At 43.2% G+C, this 23,100-nt stretch overlaps 1 protein-coding gene across 7 annotated transcripts in view; it reads right to left on the reverse strand.

Moving 5' to 3' along the window:
- Window positions 1-18,244, reverse strand: part of CWF19L2 (CWF19 like cell cycle control factor 2) — a 175,135-nt gene extending 156,891 nt beyond the window's left edge. For 4 of the 7 annotated variants that reach the window (XM_043529780.1, XM_037890131.2, XM_037890102.2 and 1 more), the window contains exons 1-2: window positions 18,093-18,244; window positions 4,002-4,112 (exon numbers count right to left, since the gene is read on the reverse strand). In XM_043529780.1, the coding sequence (XP_043385715.1) occupies window positions 4,002-4,112; window positions 18,093-18,179 (198 nt within the window). In that variant the 5' untranslated portion in view covers window positions 18,180-18,244. Of the gene's footprint in view, window positions 1-4,001; window positions 4,113-4,303; window positions 4,314-14,050; window positions 14,174-18,092 lie in introns of those variants that run through there. The other 3 variants (XM_037890109.2, XM_037890118.2, XM_043529799.1) reach the window with 3 other exon arrangements.
- Between the last annotated feature and the right edge of the window lie 4,856 nt (window positions 18,245-23,100).

The following is a 23,100-nucleotide window of genomic DNA, read 5'->3' on the forward strand; positions in this document are numbered from 1 at the left end:
AGTAAGACTGCTGAAAAAGATCTTGGGGTTATAGTGAATCATAAATTAAATATGAGTCAACAATGTGATGCAGTTGTGAAAAAGGTGAATATTCTGGGTCTTATTAACAGGAGTGCTGTATATAAGACATGGGAGGTAACTGTCCCACTCCACTCAGAACTGGTGAGGCCTCAGCTGGAGTACTGTGTCCAGTTCTGGGTGCCACACTTTATGAAAGACGTGGACAAACCGGAGAGAGTCCAGAAGAGAACAACAAAAAAGGATAAAATGTTTAGAAAACCTGACCTGAGAAAAGGTTTAAAGAACTGGGCATGTTTAGTCTTGAGAAAAGACAGCTGAAGGGGAGAGCTGATAAATCTTCAAATGTGTTAAAGGCTGTTATAAAGAGAACAGTGATCACTTGTTCTCCATGTCCACTGAAGGCAGGACAAGAAGTAACGGTCTTAATCTGAAGCAAGGAGATTTAGGTTAGATATTAGGAAAAACTTTCTAACTATGAGTAGTTAAATACTTGAATAGGTTACACAAAGAGAGTTTGTGAAATCCCCGTCATCGGAGGCTTTTAATAACGAGTTAAACACACACCTGTCAGTGATGATCTAGGTATACTTGGTCCTGCTCAGCACAGAGGGATGGACTAGATTACTCCTCCAAATCACTTCCAGCCCTACATTTCTATGATTCTACAATCTCTATGTATTTTGAAATATCTCTGTAGCCTATTTTGAGAATTTACCTCACAAAATGTAAAGGTAGCTAAAAAGATCAAACTGAAAGGCAAAGTCCTTTTTCTATTGCTTCCCCTCTCTCTCTCTCTGCCATTACCATAAACATACCTGCCATGCAATATGTTTGATTTTTAACCTCAGCATTGCTGCCATCTCAAGTGTGGGAGGGGCAGCAGTCACCAGGAGGAAAAGGGATAACGAAGTGGCACAGTAAGCAGGGTAAGAAGGCAGAACATTTGGTCAATGGTTGTGGGATTGGATACTTCAGGGAAATAAATCCTTTAGAGCCTAAAGTCTCCACTGCAGACGTAATCCTGAGCACACTACGAGGGGTGGGGGAGAAGCTGAGCAGTCAATGAGAGGCTCTGCCCAGCCACCACCCAGACCTAAGTTGTCTAAACCCGCAGCTCTCATTTGCCAGGAACAGTGAACCGCAGCCACTGGACAGGCCACATGTGGCCCACCACTGGTCCACACAAACCTTAACCTGAAAAAAAGCTCATTTCAGAAACACAGTGGAGTCACATCTTACGCGGGGGTTAGGTTCTAAAGTCAGCGCGTAAGGCAAAAATCGCATATAGTCAAAAAGAGAGAGAGACAGAAGAATGAAAGAATGAAAAAGGAGAAAGACTTCAAAGTCATTATGCGCAAACCAGAGTGCCTCAGGATGGCCAGGAGCACTGTCTATGATCAGCAACACTTTAAAGTCAAGTCCTTTCTCTTCGAGGTGCCGCTTGACCTCCGGAATGAAACACTTGTGGAACCAATCCAGAAATAATGCTGCCGTCACCCAAGCCTTTTTATTTGCTTGCCAGAACACAGGCAGGAGATTTTTGTTCTTGACTTTTAGGGCACGGGGATTTGCAGCCCTGTAGAGCAAGCCCGGCTTTATTAAATGCCCAGCCGCATTGCCACAAAACAACAGCCACACGGTCTTTAGCTGCTTTGAAGCCAGGAGCTTGTCTTTCTGATTTCGAAGTGTAAGTGCGGTTGGGCATTTTTTTCCAGAAGAGCCCAGTCTCGTCAGCATTAAAAACTTGTTCCGGAAGATAGTCCTTTTCTTCCATGATTTTCTTTAATTGTTTGGGGTAGGCTTTTGCTGCCTCTTCATTGGCAGATGCAGCTTCACCAGTAGTCTGCACGTTTTTGAAGTTGAAGCGGTTCCTAAAACTGTTAAGCCAATCTTGGCTGGCTTTGAATTCCTTCTCATCAGAAGGCTGTCCCTCTTCGGCAGGAGGTTTGAACAGCGCGTAGAGGCTAAGAGCCTTTTCTCGCAACGTGTTGCCATCGATAGGCACATGTTTACGGTTCATGTCTTCCAGCCATAAGTTTAATGCCTTTTCAGTCTTCACTAAAGTCTACCACACACCTGGCTTGTCATCTCAGCAGTTATTGGAGCACTTGATGCCACAGCTTGACTAATTTCTCTCTCTCAAATCTTGATGGCACAGATGCTAGATTCTTGTGGCCATATTTATGTGCCATGTTGGAGACCGACATACCATCTCTCAATAAGTCCAACACAGCCAGTTTTTCCTCCGGTGTTGGAACAGATCGCTGTTTCTTCGGTTGAGCACCGGATGAAGCAGTTGGCTTCCGTTTAGGGGCCATGTTGTACAAAAAATATGTATCTTTAAACACTAGAATCACACTCAGCGCGGCGAGATGCTCACCGGATCGGTGGGCAGCGATCGATCCAGTGGGGGTCAATTTATTGCGTCTAGTCTAGACGCAATAAATCAACCCCCGAGCGCTCTCCCATCGACTCTTGTACAGTACTCCACCTCCACGAGTTATTATTTTTCTTTTTTTTTTGCCAAGCGTGTATAGTTGAATTCGCATAAGTTAAATGCATGTATGATGCAACTCCACTCTAAGCTATTTCGTTTCCATAGTGGATTAATGTGGGAGAATACCCAGGATAATTTTAAAAAACTTGTGTGTGGACGCAAGGCAGTTTATTCTGAAATAACTTGATATTCTTAAAAAAACCTTTCCCATGTAGACAAGAACTTTTACATTCACCTGTTTGGTCTTGCTAAACAAAAGACAAATAAGTCTTCTACTAAGGACTTGTCTATACAGTGTGTCAATCCACATCAGTTAGAGTGTAAACTCTAATGAGCACCAGTACTTTGCATGCTAACTGGCCCATGTGGATCTGACTGGAGCATGCTAAAAGTTCCCAACTATGCATTAGCAAAGTCCCATTTCGAACAGTACTACATTAACATGCACTAGGGAACTTTTAGTGCACACCAGTAGAGTCTACACAGCCAGTTAGTGAGTGACATGCTAATGCGCATTAGAATTTATACCCCAACTGGTGCGGACTAACACACTGTATAGACAAGCCCTCACTGTGTACAGCACCCAGCACAGTGGGGCCCAAAATACTAATGGGGCCCTCCAGATACTACATTAACAACTATTAACTCAGAGAACATAAGTGAGAGGCTCCATATCCCATTACTAGATTCACAGATTCCAAGGCCAGAAAGGATCACTGTGATCATCTAATCTACCTTCTCTATAGACAGGCCATAACCACCCCCAAAATAATTCCTGTTTGAACTAGGGCATATCTTCTAGAAAAACTTCCAATTTTAAAATTGCCAATGATGGAGAATCCACCACAACCTTTGGTAAATTGTTCCAGCAGTTAATTACCATCACTGTTAAAAATCTATGCCTTATTTTCTGTCTGAATTTGTCTATCTTCAGCTTCCAGCCATTGGATCTTGTTTTACCTTTGTCTGATAGACTGAAGACGCCATTATCAAATATTTGTTCCCCACGTAGACTGTGATCATGTCACCCCTTAACCTTCTCTTGGGTAAACTAAATAGATTGATCTTCTTGAGACTATCACTATAACGCCTGGTTTTAATCCTTTAATGATTCTCATGGGTCTTCTCTAAATCCGCTCCAATTTATCAACAAATTATTTTCCATTTCAAATGTCTAAAAATTAAACTTCATTGCTGTCTAGCCCACTAAGATATCCAGGTGACTTATGTCTCTGCTGCCATTTTTACATGGTAGAAATCAGATGTAAAGTTCAGCTAAAGCAATACTTCTACTTTTGTACAACCAAAACAAAGGAATTCTGATATACATTTCCATTTATATGGAAGTTTTTATCAAGATTTCTTTTGAGGTATGTGGCATTCAAAGATTATTCTCTACATCATTTTAAGTAACTGAACCTTTCAGTTTACTTCAAGATAATGGAAAGCTAGCATGAAATTCAATGATTTACTGCTCCATCACCTTTTCCAGCTCTTCCACACGTTTGTTCACATCAGGAAGCATCCACGTATCCTCACCTCGCAGCCGCTTGAGTTCTTTCCGTCTCTTGTCCTTCTCGTAATCAGCTTTGGCCTAATATGAAAAAGGGGGGAAAGAAACACATGGATTCTGGAGGCGTGGATGCAAATGATGATGCTGAAGCTCTGAAGTTGCAATCTGCCTGATTTTGAACCAGGTAGTTCCACTTCTGAGAACAATTTCACTTTATTTTGAGGATAGCATTACAAAATATTGACTGATGATATACTAATGGTAAATGCAACTGAAGACTATACCTAGTACCATTTCCAATGTGCTATAGCTTTGCAGTTGTGCCAGCACTAATCCCAACCTATTTACACAAATAATAAAGATACACTAGCTTGTTTTCCCTCTGAAAATGTTTCTATTACCAGCCTCCACTAATTTTCCCATGTGTTATAATGATTGATTTGACTTTCTCTTCTTACTTATCTCATCTCTCAATGGCCCCAGCGGGTAGTTTTGGGCCATTGCTCTTCTACTCCAAAGGATGGCTCATGTGGGAATTAGTTTAAAAAGATGGAACCGCTGAGAGAGAATTCTCAGTGGTGGGCCCTCAGCTTTGGAATTCACTTCTACCAGGTCCAAAACAGCCCAGATATGTTGAACTGTAGGACACACTGCAAAACTCCCCCTCCTTAACCCAGGCTTTTGGGAAGCAGAGGGCTGCTATTAATGGCTGGGTGGGTTTTTCCTCCTTCTTGGTTTTTGAGAGGTTGCTGGGTTTACTTTTGTTTTTTTTCTGGAAATTTTAATATATGGCAAAGGTACCTGTAACTTTGAATAGATTTTTTTAAATTATATAAATCTAAATTAATAAATTAGTAGCTAATTAAATCATTGAGCCCTCTCCTACAATTGGCTCATTTTAAATAAAAGCAAAAGGTCCAATTCATTTTAGAAGTGCAAATGTTCCTTAAACATATTCAAGGTATAATTAAGATGAATCACATATTTTTATCAGTATGACATACCCTAAATATCCCAGACAGAAAGCAAATGCTATATAAAAGCATTTAACTAGAGTAGAATGTCATATTACACTATACTGTGGCAACTGCGTTGTGCAAAGTTGCTTCGTTCTTAAGAAAATCATCCAGTATGTTTTCAACTAGATATGATTTAATACTAATCTGAACACAGATGATAACCTAAATCATAACACATAAGCCACCCTTTTTCAGCTTTTCGTTATAAGCAGTAACCATAGCAAACTGCAGAGAGAAACCTTTCAAGTCTGACCTTTAGTATTTAATACTTGTTTTGTGGAAAAATTATAAAGCAAAGACAGGTTTCACTTCTTTGGTCTTGAGCCTTTTTTTAGTGAGAGATGTTTTCATCATAAACCACTAGATTTTATATTAGTGTAATAAGGCTGGATGGCCAAGGTATTTCAGGGGAGTAGATGACCAACTCAAAGTCGTCCATTTTTGCTTCAGACTATTAACCTCACTCAGTTATTCATTCTCTATGAAGTACCATAAGTTAAAGATGTCACGGTTATAAGCCTTCCTTATCTATTTTTTCTCCCCTTGGCTAGATCCCTTTGATAGAACCCAAAATAAAAAATGCAGTGTTGCTAATTCCCACTGTTTTATCATAAGTCTAATAATATTTGGGGTTTTCTGAATGCCCCAGCTCCTGGAATCCTGTGAGTAAATGAGAATCTCAACTTCCATTTAAAAAAGTTTCTAACCCTCGTGGTTGCAGATAAAAGCCTGAAAACATGACCCAAATGCACCCAAAAGGCGGGCAAACATTACCAAAAATGCATATTTAAAAAAATAAAAAACAAAGCCAATCTCGTGATTTTTGAATACTTGGGATTGGCAATAATGGAAATGACAAAAATAATTAGAAATTAACTAAGAAAGTTAAAAGAAATAGAACCAAAGTGTTTGTCTGTGCCCAACTCAGTCACCAAAGCAGTTAATCCACAGGAGAGAAAGTTTGCACCCTTTATTTTCTTGAACAACTCTCTTCCACAACCCAGGAATAATTCTGCAGTAAACACTAAATCATTCTGGATATGTGGATGCCTCCAATCTTGAAATCTCTGGCACAAACTTTGATAATTATGAATTAAAGTCCTCAAAAATTACAATTTAAAAACTTTCCTACAGTCAAAGTGGCAAACAGTTTGATCACTTAAGAGGAGCTAATACCAGCAGGAGAGCGGGGGGTGGGGGGGGGGAACCTTTTGTCGGCTCTCCTACTGGTATTAGCTCCTCTTAAGTGATCAATCTCCTTACAGTGTGTATGATAACACCCATTTTTTCATGTTGTGTGTATATAAATCTCCTCACTGTATTTTCCACTGAATGCATCCGATGAAGTGAGCTGTAGCTCACGAAAGCTTATGCTCAAATAAATTGGTTAGTCTCTAAAGTGCCACTAGTACTCCTTTTCTTTTAGGATTGTCACTATAAAACTGACTTTTTAAACTGACATGGGAAAATTGCCTTTCAGAACTTCTTTTTAATAAAACAGCAAGTTTTACAGGCTTTTACATCAGAAACTCAACCTTCTCCATTTCACCTTTTACCAGTTATTTCAACACCACCACAGATAATGCTAACAAGCTTCATATTTAACAACTGTTTATTCTTCCCTTGGTCTGTTTCCCACATTCTGACATTTTCACCAGCTATATTTATGATCTGTGAACAACTACTTCTAAATTTTAGTTTATTTTTACCATTGAGACAATTTATGAACATATGAAATTTCAAGGGCACAAAGGATCAACATAGATTGCACACATTCATAATCAGGAAATATACTGAGTATATAAACCAGAACACTTCACCACTGTTTAAAATCAAGTACTGATTTATCATTGGATAATTCTTCCTAAACATCAGTGCACCAGTGGTCCCTAGAGATGCCCACTTATACACCAAATGGCCAATTTCCATCAAAAATACAAAATAAGAAACACTGTAATTGAAATATTTCAACTGAAAATATATAGGTGGCTTGAAAAATCTACATTCCTACTGTCTTCTCCTTAGACATTATTACATATAAACATGTCTATAGTATATTTAAAGAGAACTAGTTTATATAATTTAGGTGAGCTTTCAAAAAGCTTTTGACAAAGTCCCTCAATTAGAGGCTATTTAGAAAACGAATCCATCATGTGGTAACAGAGGTATGATGTATTAGGAACTGGTTGCTTTCATCAAAGGTGCCCAAGGAAATCAAGCAGCAAAGCCATGGCCGGTAACTAATTTTTACTCCTTTCATCTCTCCTTTCTTCAAGCTACTTTAAAAAAAAAAGTGTGTTGCACTTTTTTACTTATATTTCACTTCTCTCTATCCCACCCTCTGCCTCTTCTTTAACCTATTTCCTATCATTTCTAGCATGTCAGCATTCTTTTTCCTTTCTCCTTTATTTGCTTTCTTCCACTCTTCTCCTTTGCTCTGTATTCCTGATTCCTATTCTGCTATTAATCACCCTCTGCAATTGTTCCATCTATTCCTCTGATTTAAATCTCAACTTCACCTACACCTTTTCTCTCTCTCAATATGGGTCCCTCCACCACCCACTGCTTACTCATTTCCAGTAGGTTTTTCCACACACCTCTCCCTTAGTCTCTTCACCCAAAAAAGTGAAGAATTCCATTCCCTCTTTCTAATTCTCCTTGGCCCTGCCCCAGTTTCTTACCTCTTTTTACACTGGCAGAGTCTCTGCCCTCCTCCCCAAAAACGCAGAGTTTACCACCTCTCATCCTTATTACTTCCCCAAAACAGGAACCTTTTCACCTCCCTCATACAAACCAGCCTTTTCCCTGCTTCTCATCCGCCAACTATGACAGGACATCTGCCATACACTGCCAGTTCTCCCAGCCAAGAGCTACCTTACTGCAGGGAGCAGAAGACACTGGTTAACACAGTCTCGTTTAGATGAAAGGGTTAGCAATGGACCAGGAACATTATGAATAGTCAAAGACATACGAATATAAAACATACTTTACATAATAAAAATACTGTTTTGTTCAGACCATAAAAATCTATTTAAACATGCATCAAGTAAAATGAAGTTAAGATTACACACATCCTTCACAACAGATTGATCTTAACCTTGGCAAAACTGTCTGGACTAGAAATGTACAGCCCAGTGACCATTAAGTTATTGTGATCCCCTGTATATTAGATGGAATAGGATAAGTAAGAAGAATCAGTATACTATTAAAAGAAAATACAGGATCAAACAGGAGACAAGGTTTGTTTTAAATTTCATATCTTGGCCAAAGAACCACCAATATTCACATCAAACGAAAAGACACAGGGAGTTTTAGGAACTACATTGTGGCCCATATCATCAAACAAACACCAAGCAAGCAAGCTAGTCGCTGTAACATCTGATCCTTTCTATCTCCAAAAATGTACCTAACTCCCTCTAGCACTCAATTACAATATTCACTTTTTTATACAGTCAGTGTAAGTTTTTTTTTCCTATTATTTCAGCCATTCCTATGGGTAAAAAACTCTGTCTACACTACTTTCTTCCTCAACTTCAGACCATGTCCTCCTGTTCTACTTGCCTATTAAAATTACACAGAGCTTACTGGCTTCAATCTACTTTTCTTCCCTTTCTGTATTTTATAATTAAATCCCCCCCACCCCCATCTGCTTTGGGTTGGGGAGGAGGTTTTGGGGGGGAAGTGGGAGGGGGAGGTTACACTATAGAGGCTAAATCTAATGGTTTCACATCTCTCAACCCAGAGCAGTTCAAGCACTTTATTTCAAATTAAAGCTCATTAATTCTTTGTAATGCCACAAAAATATCCACCAATTTATCCTTTCACCCCTATAGATAAAATGCACAGGATGGTAGGAGTTTAAGTCTTGTCACTGTGACAGCCTTTTTAGTTTCTTAACTATAACCATAGTATATTACATTTAACTCCTTTTATCCCAAAGTGCTTTATTAATTCTTAAATATACCGATACACACAGCGCCAGTATGTGCCACAACTGTGTGGTAGGAAACTGGACACCATGCTGCCCAACATACTTACTGTCTTACCTTGCAAAAGACACCTACCCATTCTGTGCCTCAGTTTCCTTATCTGTAATAGGATGATATTCCCTCAGTCACAGGGATGAGGTGAAGTTTAATTCTATGTCTGTAAAGAGCTCTGAAATCCTTATTTGGAAGATGCTATAAAAATGTTAGGTATTATAACAGCACTATTAATTTAGAAGGGCGCACTTAGCCAAGGACAGGCGAGCAGGCTCCATGAGATCTTTAAACGCAAAACTTACAGCACCTTGTTTTTTATAGCCCCATCAGAAAAAAACACCACACAATAAAATTCAGGGAACTCTATTTCAATGTCTTCCTCCACTCGACTCCGCAGCCCTGATGAGTCCCTCAAAGAGAAGAAGCTGCTGTCCCAACCCTCATTAGTACAAGATGTGGGGCTAGATATGCTTCACTATACAGAAGGGGGTCTTAGCTTTAAGGGGTCATGGGATTGCTCCCCTGATCACCCTGCAGCTGCTAACCATCTTCTAACTCAGGGGTGTGCAAACATTTTGGCCCGAGGGCCACATCAGGGAATAGAAATTGCATGGCGGGCCATGAATGCTCCCAAAATTGGGGTTGGGGTGAGGATGAGGAGTTTGGGGTGTAGGAGGGTGCTCTGGGCTGGGACCGAGGGGTTTGGAAGGCAGGAGGGGAATCAGAGCTGGGGCAGGGGTGCGGGAAGGGGTGCAGGTTCTGACTGGGAGTGCAGGCTCTGGGGTGGGGCTGCAGATGAGAGGTTTGGGGTGCAGAAGGGTGCTCTGGGCTGGGATCGAGAGGTTTGGAGAGCAGAAGGGGGATCAGGGCTGGGGAAAGGGGTTGGGGAGAGGCTCAGGGGGTGCAGGCTCCAAGCAGCGCTTACCTCCAGTGGCTCCCGGAAGCAGTGGCATGTCCCTTCTCCGGCTCCTATACAAAGGCATGGCCAGGAGGCTCTGCACGCTGCCCCCTCTGCAGGGCTCCCATTAGAGCGCATAGGAGCCAGAGCGGTGCCATGCTGCAGATTCCGGGAGCTGCGTGGGGCAGCCCCCGACCCTCCGCCCCAGCTGGAGTGCCGAAGTTGGGAAGAGCCATGTGGTGCAGCCCCCGACCCAGCGCCCCAGCTGGAGCAGGGACGACCTGCGTGGTGCAGCCCCAACCCAGTGCCCCAGCCGAAGTGGGACCAAGCCGTGTGGTGAGGCCCTGACCCAGTGCCCCAGGTGGAGCGCTGGGAGCAGGGCCAACCCAGCACCCTGGCCTGACTGGGGCCGAGCGGCGTAGTCCAGCGCCCGAACCAGCACCCTGGCTGGAGTGGGGCCAAGCTGCATGGTCCAGCGTCCGAACCAGCGCCCCAGCAGGAGAGGGGCTGAGCCGCATGGTCCAGCGCCCGAACCAGCGCCCCAGCCGGAGTAGGGCTGAGATGTGTGGTGCGGCCCCGATGCTGCACTCCGGCCACAGCGGGGCCGAGCCGCGTTGTGTGGCTCGCAGGCCAGCTTAAAGCTGCTTGCGGGCTGGATCCGGATCCCTGTTCTATCTCCAACTACGCTGCCTCCCTCCGCTTTTGTCATGAGTACTATGGCTGGCTCTACATCGGTCTTTTTCCCCCTTCAAAGTTTCCTGCTGTTACTATCGCCGGTACAGCTTCAATGACCGCAGCAGCAGTGGATGCATAAGTGTGAGCCAGTTGCCAGGGTTTCAACCACAGTGTCATCCAATCCTGCTCAGAGCAGATCTAAACAACATGGCGATTAAAATGGCAGTTGCACCAGCACCTTATTTACAGCAGCGCTCCCACTGTTGCTACCAGGGGTAGAGCGATGGTTGGGAAATTTAGGAAAATATAGCGTAGGCAAGATCAATGAGATCAAAGCTCAATGGGAAGGAGCTACAGAATTTAATAGGCAGGAAACCTGTAGGATTCTACAGAAGTTTCTTATAAAATTACGATCTCTTCCATTGTTGTTTGCAATGTTGTTGTGTAATCCTGTTGGTCCCAGGATATTAGAGAGACAAGGTGGGTGAGATAACAGCTTTTACTGGACAGCTTTTAACTTCTGTTAGTCTCGTCTAGAACTCTGTGTAGCTTGAAAGCTTGTCTCTTTCACCAATAGACATTGGTCCACCTTGTCTTTCTAAAAATTACAGCATTTAATAGAAAACCACCCTATAACATTCTAGAATTGAGATATAATTGTCTCTTAGGAGGAGGACAGCATTTTTCAAAAGGATGGTGATTATCTCTGAGATAGCAGTTAAAATCTCTTGGGGTGCTAAATTATCCTCCCAGCATTTTTTAATATACCAATATCAAGTTAATGATGCTGGCCTCACTTCTTTCAAAGGTGAGAGTCAAGGATACAACAACACTTCAAGGGGGACTTGAGTTGGTGAAAGAACAGTAAAGAAAACTGCTCAGTGTTACAGTGTACAAATCACTGTGGGTGACAGTATAACAAATAGTTCTGCCTCTGCTCTGGGGCAGCAGAGCCAACACCACTATGTGGTTGTCTTGCACTTAATCCCAGATTTAAGGTTCATTTCTGGAATTCTCCATAATAAAACCAAGTGAAAAATAAATGGCAAGGTATTATATCTTTGAGCAAATATCAACCACTGCACCAACAGCCAGTCAGATTTATAAGAAAAATAACTGATGGGTTCATTTGAAAAACATGCAAATTTCAGTTTGTTTTAAGTTCATATACAGTATACTAAATACAATGATTTATGTTCTTAAAAATTAATTTTTTTACAGTTTCGCTTATTTTTTCAATGAATATAAAATAAGAATCAATGTCAGACTACTAGTAAGGACTTCAGCTTTCCAAATCAAAAAGCATCAGCCATGAAACCATCTTTTTGTTTCAAAATAATGAATGAAAGCACATCTTTTATGCCAATTTTTTATACAAATCTAAATAAAATAGATAAACCAAATGCACCATTCTATACTGTGGGATAAAAGTATTTCATGGTAAAAATGGTATTCACATTATTTCACAGAAATATATCTTCACATTTATGTAAAACTGCAATTTCAGATGAGACCTTGTTTATATACCTATATGTTGTATTGATATTCCTGATGTTTTATTGGCATATGACTACAGAGCATAGTTTCTACTACAATTCCTACTAACTCAGGCTACATGAACTTGCAGCAGAAAAAGAAAAGATATTTGGATACTTGTTTGCCTTTTCAAAACACAAAAATGTATATAGTAAACTTTTATTTTGAAAAGTTAGTTTGGACCTTTTTTACTTCTTTATAATAAATGCTGGAAAGTTTGTCATCCATGTCTCACCAGCCCAAAGACAGAAGAAGTTTTACTGAATGGTTTTTATATTAGAAATTCAGGTACTGTCTATGCCTCTTTACCCTGGCAGAGTCTGTGGGCCACTGGAGAATCAGCATTATGAGGATATCATAGATATCAAGCAAGAGAAACTTGGATTTGGGGAGGGTAGCAGGTGGCAGGAAAGATTTATATAAACTAACACTTTTGTTTACACCTATTTAAAATCAAACTCCAGATGGCAGATCACACATTATGCAGCATCCCAGAGTTCAAATCTAGCTAGCTCCCTCTACCAGCGGCAAAGAGTCCTGTGGCACCTTATAGACTAACAGACATATTGGAGCATGAGCTTTCGTGGGTGAATACCCACTTCCACTCTATCACTCTCTACCACTGACTTACAATATTCATTTATCTTACTGTCAGTTTAAGTTCTCTCCTCTTACCCCCTCATTATTTCAACCACCCCCAACTATTATAAGAAAGGAGGTGAAAATCTGGCACCAAATGTGAGTAATGAAAGATTCTGGCCTTCATCTTGAAGCATCTCTTATATACTGCTGAAGATGAAAAGCATAGGGTATCACTTGCACAGAAAAGGGGATGGATAAACTTATTTCAATGGGATATGAATATTGATTGTTACCAACTGTATATTAAAAACTAATTAGGTTATGGAAAAAGGAATAGTGCAAAAGAAAGCATTATTATAAACATTATTACATGATTACATTAAAGACCACGTAGTAGAAATAAAGGTAGAAATTCCAAATAATAAATACAAATATAATAGCGGGAGTTAAAGATGTACTATCAGTCTCCAGATGCTTGATGGAAGTATTGGAACAATATGCTGAACAAGGTCAATGAAGAAAAAAAAATAAAAAAGTAGCAAATACTTCACTATTATCAAGCTAAACAGCTCAGAAGATATAGGAACTTGGTAGAGACAAGCACATTCTCAGCACCACAAATGACTGCCCACTCAACTGAGTGGAAACCCATTTACTTCAATTAGGTTTGGATCAGACTCTAAATACAACAGTAGGAAGTTACTTTCTAAAACGGATTTATTTTAAAAAAACAACACCATTTAACTTTTGCTTTTGGGTTTTAAAGCAGTATTTGTCAAAGCCGAAGCAAGTCAGCACACTCCTAGAATTTTAAACCACTCTCGCTTAAGGACATCAGGAATATAAATATTTTAACGTATAGATAATGAATAATCCATCTTTAGAAGTTCATAGTTTAAAAATACTGAGTTAATTTTCTTCAAATATGGATTGTTTTTCTTTCCTCACTGAACAAACCAAGTTCGAAGTTTCCAACTTCAGCCGTTTTGGAGATACGCGTGCATAAGATTTCAATCAGAATAGCACTGAAATCTTTTTATGACTACTCATACCTGAAAATAGACTACCGGTTTTGCTCAGACATTCCTAAAAATTCACCTTTGGGTTGAGACCAAACATAAAATGTTTCATGCAAATAGAAATTTGTTTGAAAAAATCATGAAGAATTAATGAGAGGAATTAGAATGGAAAATGGAACTCATTCTCAACTTAAGTATTACCTACAGGTAAATGGTATGATATGGGAAGGGAGATAATCACTTGACCTAAGATAAGCCTAAAAAATTCATAGCCGTTTCATCAAATGCTATTTTAAAACTAATTTACCCTTTGGTGTGAACAAGTCTGAAGTCTGCACATTACCATTCTCCACTAGGAAATCTCATCTCCTGGCATCAGAGGGTTAATTACAAGTGTTTCCATTTGTGGTTTTGAGGACCAGATTTTATTCTATGTCAGCAAAACAAAGAAAGGAGATCAATTACATTTCAGAAACAATGCTAGAAAAAGCAATGACATGGCAGCAAATATATTACAATACTTCCATGTGAGAAAGTGCTTAATGGACTTTGAATAGAGTTGTGATGTAGCAAACAAACAACTTCTCAAAGTAATGCTGATCTGCATAGCTAAAGGCTAGCTCATCCCTACAGAGTAGGGGGAAGAAAAAAAACATAGGACCAATAAAATCCATTAATCTCAACTCTGAATTTCTGTATCAATCCATTAGGATGAAAATGGAGGACAGGATGTGACCCCCTTTGCCCTCTGAGGGTATGTCTTGCTTAGAATAAAAGCTTTGTTTTTAATGTAAGGGGACTGTTGCCCCCTTACTAATATTCAGTGGGGGTGTTTTGGTTGGCTAGCTCCAAGTACTCAAAGGGGAAGTGTCGAGGGGAATCAGGACCCTGAGACTGACAGTCCCCAGGAACAATAGGGAAAAGCCAGTGCTCCAGGTCAGCCTGAATGACAGGGCAGGCAGGCTAATCAGGGAGTCAGGAGGCCAGGGAGGTCCCGTCCTCCGTGTGAGCTGGAATTGCCTGGGTCAGACAGAGTGGGGTCGAGCTAAGGAGAAAGCAGGGGCCCAAGCTGAGCTGGGGAGCAGAGCTGTGGCAGCTCCAGAGGGACCAGAAAAGCAGCCCAGAAAGAGCAGACCCTGTCCTGGGAGCAAAGCTGCAGCCCCAAAGCAGGAGGCACAGCCCAGAGAGAGCAGACTTGCCCTGGGAGGAGAGATGCAGCAACCAGAGCCAGAGGGGCCAGAAAAGCAGGCAACGAAGCAGGTCAGTGCTGGGAGCAGAGTCACAGAAGCAGCCTTCAGAGCAGACCTGTCCTGGGAGCAGAGCTGCAGCAACCAGAGCCAGGTGGGCCAGAGAAGTAGCCGTGCTGAGGCAGAGTGGAGATGGAGCTGGGGCTGGAGCAGTCCAGGGCCGGGTGTCATGAGCAGCTGGGGAGCGGGAGGGGGGACCCTGGGCAGTGGGCCCAACACAGGGAGACGCCTCAGCCAGGAGGCTCTGCAGGCCAGACTCGAAGGGGGAATGGTAATCCCAACAGGGTGGCGGCAATGCTGGGAAGAAGGGCCCTGCCACCTAGAGCCTGTGGCCACCACCAGAGCGAGTGTCCAACCCACAGCATCCCTGCAGCACAGCCAGGGCCGGAGAAGGAGGCCTGGGACTTACAAGGAACAGACTGTGAACTGCCCTGACATTCCAGAGACACTGTTTGTGACGTTCCCTGCCACAGTGTGGGTTGATGTGTTTCCTTTAACCTTTCCCATTTCCCCTTATTCTTTTTAAAATTAATTCTTGATTAAATAACTTGCATTTGCTTCAAATTGTATGTAATAATAAGTGGGTCAGAGAAGTGCCCAGTGCAGAGAGAGTACCCCGGAGCGTGTTGTGCTGAATATGACTGAATATCTTCCTTACCAAATTTAATAATTGATTTGGAGAAAACAAGAGGAAGAACTTCTAAATTACCTGAAATTCTTAAATAAGGCATTTTTAAAATACATCTAAATTCAAAGATACGGATCAAATAAATCAATCTATTTACATTTAGGAAGCATGACTGTGGAGCTACGCCGCTACCAGTTTCAAATTATAATACACAGACAAGAGTTCCTGCACTATAACAATGTCTAAGTAATGTACCACTTGCTTTTAGTAAAACTTAAAAAAAAAAAATTATAAAATGGAATTTGATTTCATATAAGAAAGAATTCTGAGCCAATATATTCTCTAATACCAGGAAGCTATAAATAAATAAAAAGTAAAGATATTTGTATTTACATCTTATTTGGATATATACCCCAAAGTATTATAAGCTCTGGATCACTTACTAAAAGTCAGTGGGAAGGACAGGCTCTTAATTCAGTGCCATTTGTTACCATGCAAATCCTGATGTCAAGATTTAAACCACATTCATACCTACTCAAGTATAGTTTATAGAATTCATTCACAATATGCTCTTTCATTAGATTTACATACAAACTTCACCCATTCTTAGATTCGAAGCAACAAACGTAAACATTTCCAGGAAACAATTTACTATTCTTCACTCATTTTGTTAAATTGTTTTCTTCTAAATCACATTAATGAATTAAAGAGGTAAGAACAGGAATAACTGGAAAACTAAGTCACTAACAAATCTGGATTCTCAACATATCCATTCTGCAATAATTTTTTTAATTCTTCACAGTGTGATGCCTAACATTTAAGTGGCTGAAACTCACATTTAAAAGGTTCTTACTTTTTTGTAATAAAGTGCAAAAAAAAGTAATTCAATTAGTCCCGTTATAATTGGAGAGTATGATGTTTCCCTGATGACTTACAAGGGGAAACTATCAATTTCAAGTTCTAGTTAAAAATAAATACATAATTTCTAGCCTTCACTGATGCAAAAAATAATCTTCTGACTGTGAAGCCTCAGTGGTTCTCAACCAGGGCTACATGTACCTCTAGGGTACGCAGTGGTCTTCCAGGGATTACATCATATCATTCAGATATTTGCCTAGTTTTACAACAGGCTACATAAAAAAAATGCTAGTGCAGTCAGTACAAACTAAAATTTCATAGAGAGAATTACTTGTTTATCCTACTCTATATACCATACACTGAAATGTAAGTACAATATTTATATTCCAATTGATTTGTTTTATAAATATATGGTAAAAATCAAAAAGTAAGCAATTTTTCAGTACTAGTGTGCTGTGACACTTTTGTATTTTTATGTCTGATTTTGTAAGCAGGTAGTTTTTAAGTGAGGTGAAACTTGGGGGTACGCAAGACAAATCAGACTCCTGAAAGGGGTGCAGTAGTCTGGAAAGGTTGAGCACCACTGATCTAAGTAAACCTCTGCAGACAGATTCAGTGTCTCTGCTGTTGCTCAAAGCTTTCACAAATCCAGTGAACTTGACAAGACTGGCCAGTTTCATTGGGGTTATTCAAAAGCCCAGACATCTATGAAACTGACAACCACCAGGGCAATTTCATGCTACTCTGCTTCAGGGGTCAGCAGCAGGGGCAAGCAAAGGAAATGACAACACAGAAGTCCACCAAATAAATGGTGGGAGAGGACTTCAAATTTATGAGACATCTGAGTCATAGTTATGAGGCCAATATAAAATATGCATCAACCAGATCCAGGGACAACACACTGGTAGGGACACCTGCACTCTTCCCTTTCCCACATTGTTTGATTTGGCCTTGGGCTAATAAGCTTAATCCTTAATCAATAACTTTTTCAAAGCAGGACTTTATTGCATTGCATTGCATAAGCAGGGCGTTACTCAAAGTGCAACTTGCCCACGACACCAGGGCTAACTACATTCTCTCTCCACAAGTCCCAAAAGGCTACATTAACCTTCCCTTCCTGTCCTAACCTTCCCGGATACACGGCTAAAAACAGGTGCCAGGCCTCACTCCAGAGAAGGCTGCATTTCACTCGCGGGTGAAGGGCCTTCTGCGGGTAGGTCCCGCTGGGTGAGCCGTGTTTTGCTCTGGGTTTGCACGCTGGGGAGCACAATGGGGCGCTGGCAAGGTAAGTAGGAATGACATCCTGGGGGGGCTGCTGAGGGACTACAGCCCTGTAAGAGTCTGACAACCGGCGCCCGGGACTCCGCAACAGCCCAGGGGCCCGGCCCGTGTACGCAGCCCGCTTGGGGAAGCCCTGGACGGCGAGAGGAGAAAGAGGGGCTCGTGGGGGCGGGAGGCAGAGCCGGGGAACAGGGCCGGGGAGCGCCGCGGGCATCCCCCAAGGAGAGGGGCTGGAGAACAAGGCGCTTCTCCCTGGCCGGGGGGATGGCGGCCAGGCGGGCTGAGGGGCCAGAGAACTGCAACAGGAGGCAGCGGAGGGGCGGCCGGGCTCTCACCTGCACCAGCAGCGCCTCCCGCTCCCGCCGCCTCCGCTCCTTGCGCGCCTCCAGGCTCCGCTCGCTTTCAAAGCCCCCGGACGCCATGGCCACGAGCTGCCGTAAAGTGACGGCGGGGCGCGGCTCGCAGCGCGGCGCTGGCGGGAAATGCCGTAAAGTGAGCGGCCGGCGGGTGCCCGGGTTTGCCGCCCGAGGCCTGCTGTAGAATTCCCCGCCGGGACTCGCCCCGGGACCCTGCCGGCCGCTCCCGCCTGCGCCCGGGATGGAGCCGCTGCGGGCTGGGCTGGGCCGGGCCGGGCCGGGCGGCACCATCCCGGGGGCGTCCTCCCGCCACCTGCCCGCGGCAGGGCTCGGCCGTGCGCCCCGGCGCCCTCTCCAGCAACTCCGGCCGCTCCCGCTCGGTCGGCATCGCCTGCGGCCGGGGAGCCCACCCGGCGCTGCCCCCTGCCTCTCGCTTCTTTCAGTGGGGAACGTTTTGTTTCCGCCCCCCGGAGGCCCTTGGCTTTCCCCTGCTGGGCTGCGGGCTGGATGCTGAAATAGCCCAGCCCTTCCCTGGGGGCCAGCCCCGCTCTTCCCCATCTCTCCATGCACCCCACGGACCAGTTCGCTTCGCAAACACTTTGAACAACCCAGTCCAGAAATACGTTGTGATGCCAGGGCTGCCACAGTGCACAAGCGTGAGGCGACCTCGGCATCTGGCCTCTCCCTTAGGACAGAGCTTTCCGGAGCCTCGGAGTTTTAATCTCCTTCGGTCACTTGCCATAATTTCCAAGTTTTGCTTTGGTGGTGGCTTAATAGACACCACAGGTTTTGTTTCCTGAAACCCTAATCTTGCTACCAGCTCTGAGAACAGGTCACTTAAATAGCTAGAATGACACCTTCCCCCAGGAGCAGATCAAACCCATCCCCATCCCAGCTACCGGACTCCCACAAGGGTCTTCCCACAAACTATTAGGAAAATGTCGGTGTAATGTCATTTAATGAATTAGCCTTTTTGCACTTTATTACGATAAAGAACTTTTGAATATGGGTGCCAACCACTTAAATGTTAGGCAACATGCTGCTAAAAAGTATTTGAAGAATTGATATGCTGAGAATCCAGATTTGTTAGTGATTTAGTTTTCCAATTATTCCTGTTCTTACATTTTTAATTAATGGATGTGATTTGGAAGAAAACAATTTAACAAAATGAGTGAGGAATAGCAAATTGTTTCCTGGAAATGTTTACATTGGTTGTTTCAAATCTAAGAATGGGTGAAGTTTGTCTGTAAATCTAATGAAAGAATACATAGCAACGTGACTTATTGGTAAATGTTTTTCCTTTACAGTCAGCTTCACCCCATTACTCCCACATGGCAGCATGATCGAGTGGATAGAATACTGGTCTGGGAGTCAAGAGACATGGATTCTTTTCTCACCTTTGCCACTAATATGTAGGGTCGTAGGCAAGTTACTTAACTTCTCTTTCTCAGTTTATTTAGCATAAAAGGGATTAATGGAACTCACTTTCCCTTGTAAGGCACTTTGAATTCTAAAGAACTAGACATGATTATTAGTACCCCCAAACTATAGTTTATGAGGTATAGATGAACAAACCAATTTATTTATGGCGGTCTTCTTTCAAGGTGGGCACCTAAAATGGATATTTTGAGAAACTATTAAAAAAAAGATGTGAGATATCACTGTCCACCCAGACAGGCTCGTTCACTGCATGGTGCCACATTAAGGTCAGTGCAGCTCCACACAGGCACAGGGTTCAACTGGCATGGATCCGCTTTCAGGATTGGGGCCTGAGTTCATGATTCTGATCAATTTCTTTTCCCTTCACATCCAGTTGATGTGTTGCAATGTTTCTGTGATGGAACACTACTTCTGCTGCTGGCCAATTGCGTACTGCCCAGGATGGGTCTGGGCAGGGTGAAAGAAACTGATTAGGAAGTTTGCTGAGGCTCTTAAACATGGCAGTTAGCCAACCGCATGTGCCAGGTCCAATACACCATATATCTAACAAGCACCCTTCCCCTAGCCCCCATCTTGCCCGGCCCCAACCTGCTGCAGCCTCTGCCCCTCTGCCAGCCCCAACTATATTGCGGCCCAGCACGGCCCCAGCCACAGCTGGGAAGGCGCAGACCCAGGTGCAGCTGGAGCAGCCCGGCCTGACCCAGGCGCGGCCCAATCCGACCCTGGAGCAACCGAATCCGACCCAGGCGAGGCCAGGCCGCCCCTCCTCTGGCCCGAACCTAGCCCCAGCCCGGACCTGCTGGCACCGGGGAAGGGGTGCCTATCCTGCAGGTGCTTCTGGGGGGAGTCCTCTCTCCCCGCCCTAGCCCCAGATCACCCTCCTGCACCCCAAACCCCTCATCCCCACCCCCACCCCAGAGCCCTCACATCGCTGCACCCCAACCCTCTGCCCCAGCCCTGAGCCTCCTCCCACACTCTGAACCCCTCAGCCTCACCCCCACCACATGAGGTTTTTTTTATGTTTACCAATATGAAGGTGATGTGTCCCACATCACCTCCATATTGGTGCACATAACAAAATTCATTCCACACATGGGTGGGAAAAATTAGAGGAAACGCTGCCTGCCAGGCCTGATTTATAACCATAAAGATGCAGAAAAGGGCACAAGCCAAATTATTCTCATCCTATGCAAGTCACCTTTAATGGCTAGCAGGCCAGCCCCTGTTCTATACTCTCACTCTAACTTCAGAAATCAACTGTGCTAATAATAGAATGTGGTCTACCCAAACTTTTACTCCAACAATGAGATACTAACCTTTGCAGAGTGAGTTACCATTTCTCATTTAACCCTGTCCCTAAGAGAAGCTGCGTGGTCAGTGGTGACTGATTTTATAAATGTCTGTACTGCTTGTGTTCCCCACTTACCTGGAGTGCTCTGTGTGACATTTTCCTTAGAAAGAAAATTGTCAAAAAGCGGGGGGGGGGGGGGGGGGGGGGGGGGGGAATTCTTTCCACTGAGTGTGATTCTGTACAATTCACCTTAAGCAGAAAGAAAAATTTCACAAGAAAAACGTGCACTTTGCTCTGAGAATATGAAATGCGTTGGTAACAGTTATGGGGAAGCTGGGCATATCCTGCTTGCTGCTTTGTGAGGTCTCGATCTGAATCTTAACAATGGCTTCTGAAGCAATCACACAGAAGAAATGTCACAGCCAACGAGATGTGAGTGTGTGGGGTGAGATGTGCAGAGGCCAAAATAGGCTAAATCTAATTCAGTTCCTAGTCTTCTGTTCATTTCTAAAACAATCCATTTCTTGGTTTGCTACTTGTGTTGCTGAGAAAAAATGACAGTTCAGATTGGTATGGGAATGTCCTGCGGTTCAGTGAAAGAAATAAAAAGTCAGTCCCATGAGAAATTATAGAAAAAAGCAAAGGATGATATAATTAGAGGCTATTTTTTCTTTTATAAAAAGAAAAGGAGTACTTGTGGCACCTTAGAGACTAACCAATTTATTTGAGCATAAGCTTTCGTGAGCTACAGCTCACTTCATCGGATGCATACTGTGAAAAGTACAGAAGACGTTTTTATACACACAAACCATGAAAAAATGGGTGTTTACCACTACAAAAGGTTTTCTTTCCCCCCACACCCCACTCTCCTGCTGGTAGTAGCTTATCTAAAGTGATCACTCTCCTTACAATGTGTATGATAATCAAGTTGGGCCATTTCCAGCACAAATCCAGGGTTTAACAAGAACGTCTGACGGGGGGGGGTAGGAAAAAACAAGGGGAAATAGGTTACCTTACATAATGACTTAGCCACTCCCAGTCTCTATTCAAGCCTAAGTTAATTGTATCCAATTTGCAAATTAATTCCAATTCAACAGTCTCTCGCTGGAGTCTGGTTTTGAAGTTTTTCTGTTGTAATATCGCAACTTTCATGTCTGTAATCGCGTGACCAGAGAGATTGAAGTGTTCTCCGACTGGTTTATGAATGTTATAATTCTTGACATCTGATTTGTGTCCATTTATTCTTTTACATAGAGACTGTCCAGTTTGACCAATGTACATGGCAGAGGGGCATTGCTGGCACATGATGGCATATATCACATTGGTGGATGTGCAGGTGAACGAGCCTCTGATAGTGTGGCTGGTGTTATTAGGCCCTGTGATGGTGTCCCCTGAATAGATATGTGGGCACAGTTGGCAACGGGCTTTGTTGCAAGGATAGGTTCCTGGGTTAGTGGTTCTGTTGTGTGGTATGTGGTTGCTGGTGAGTATTTGCTTCAGACTGGGGGGCTGTCCGTAGACAAGGACTGGCCTGTCTCCCAAGATTTGTGAGAGTGTTGGGTCATCCTTCAGGATAGGTTGTAGATCCTTAATAATGCGTTGGAGGGGTTTTAGTTGGGGGCTGAAGGTGATGGCTAGTGGCGTTCTGTTATTTTCTTTGTTAGGTCTGTCCTGTAGTAGGTGACTTCTGGGAACTCTTCTGGCTCTATCAATCTGTTTCTTCACTTCCGCAGGTGGGTATTGTAGTTGTAAGACTGCTTGATAGAGATCTTATAGGTGTTTGTCTCTGTCTGAGGGGTTGGAGCAAATGCGGTTGTATCGCAGAGCTTGGATGTAGACAATGGATCGTGTCTCTGACTGCTGGTCAGGCACGCTGGAACAGACGCCACCTGGGCTGCTGGGGAAGAGGCATGTGTTTCCCGCAGATTTCTTCTGCATTTTTCTGCGTGGGGGGCACAGAAAACTGCACACCATAAGAATTCTGCATCCATGCAGGCATGCAGAATTCTGTCAGGAGTAGCATTTGTATGTTATGCAACATTGTCTAGAGTGTCATAGTGTAGAGTTTCATTACTATGCACTGAGTTTAGAGTGCTTTGCCCCCGTTGATGCTTCAGATCCCTGGTCTTCTACCACTAGCTTCTACATCCTTGGGATATGAGAACTGTCTTCATGCTGCTGGGTCTCTTTGTGGGTCCTGCAGGCCAGTTGGTGCTGTGCTCTCCTCATTCATGTGTTTCAGGCATAACCAGAAGA

Source organism: Chelonia mydas, chromosome 1 (assembly GCF_015237465.2).
Source record: "Chelonia mydas isolate rCheMyd1 chromosome 1, rCheMyd1.pri.v2, whole genome shotgun sequence".
Classification (NCBI taxonomy): Eukaryota; Metazoa; Chordata; order Testudines; family Cheloniidae; genus Chelonia; species Chelonia mydas.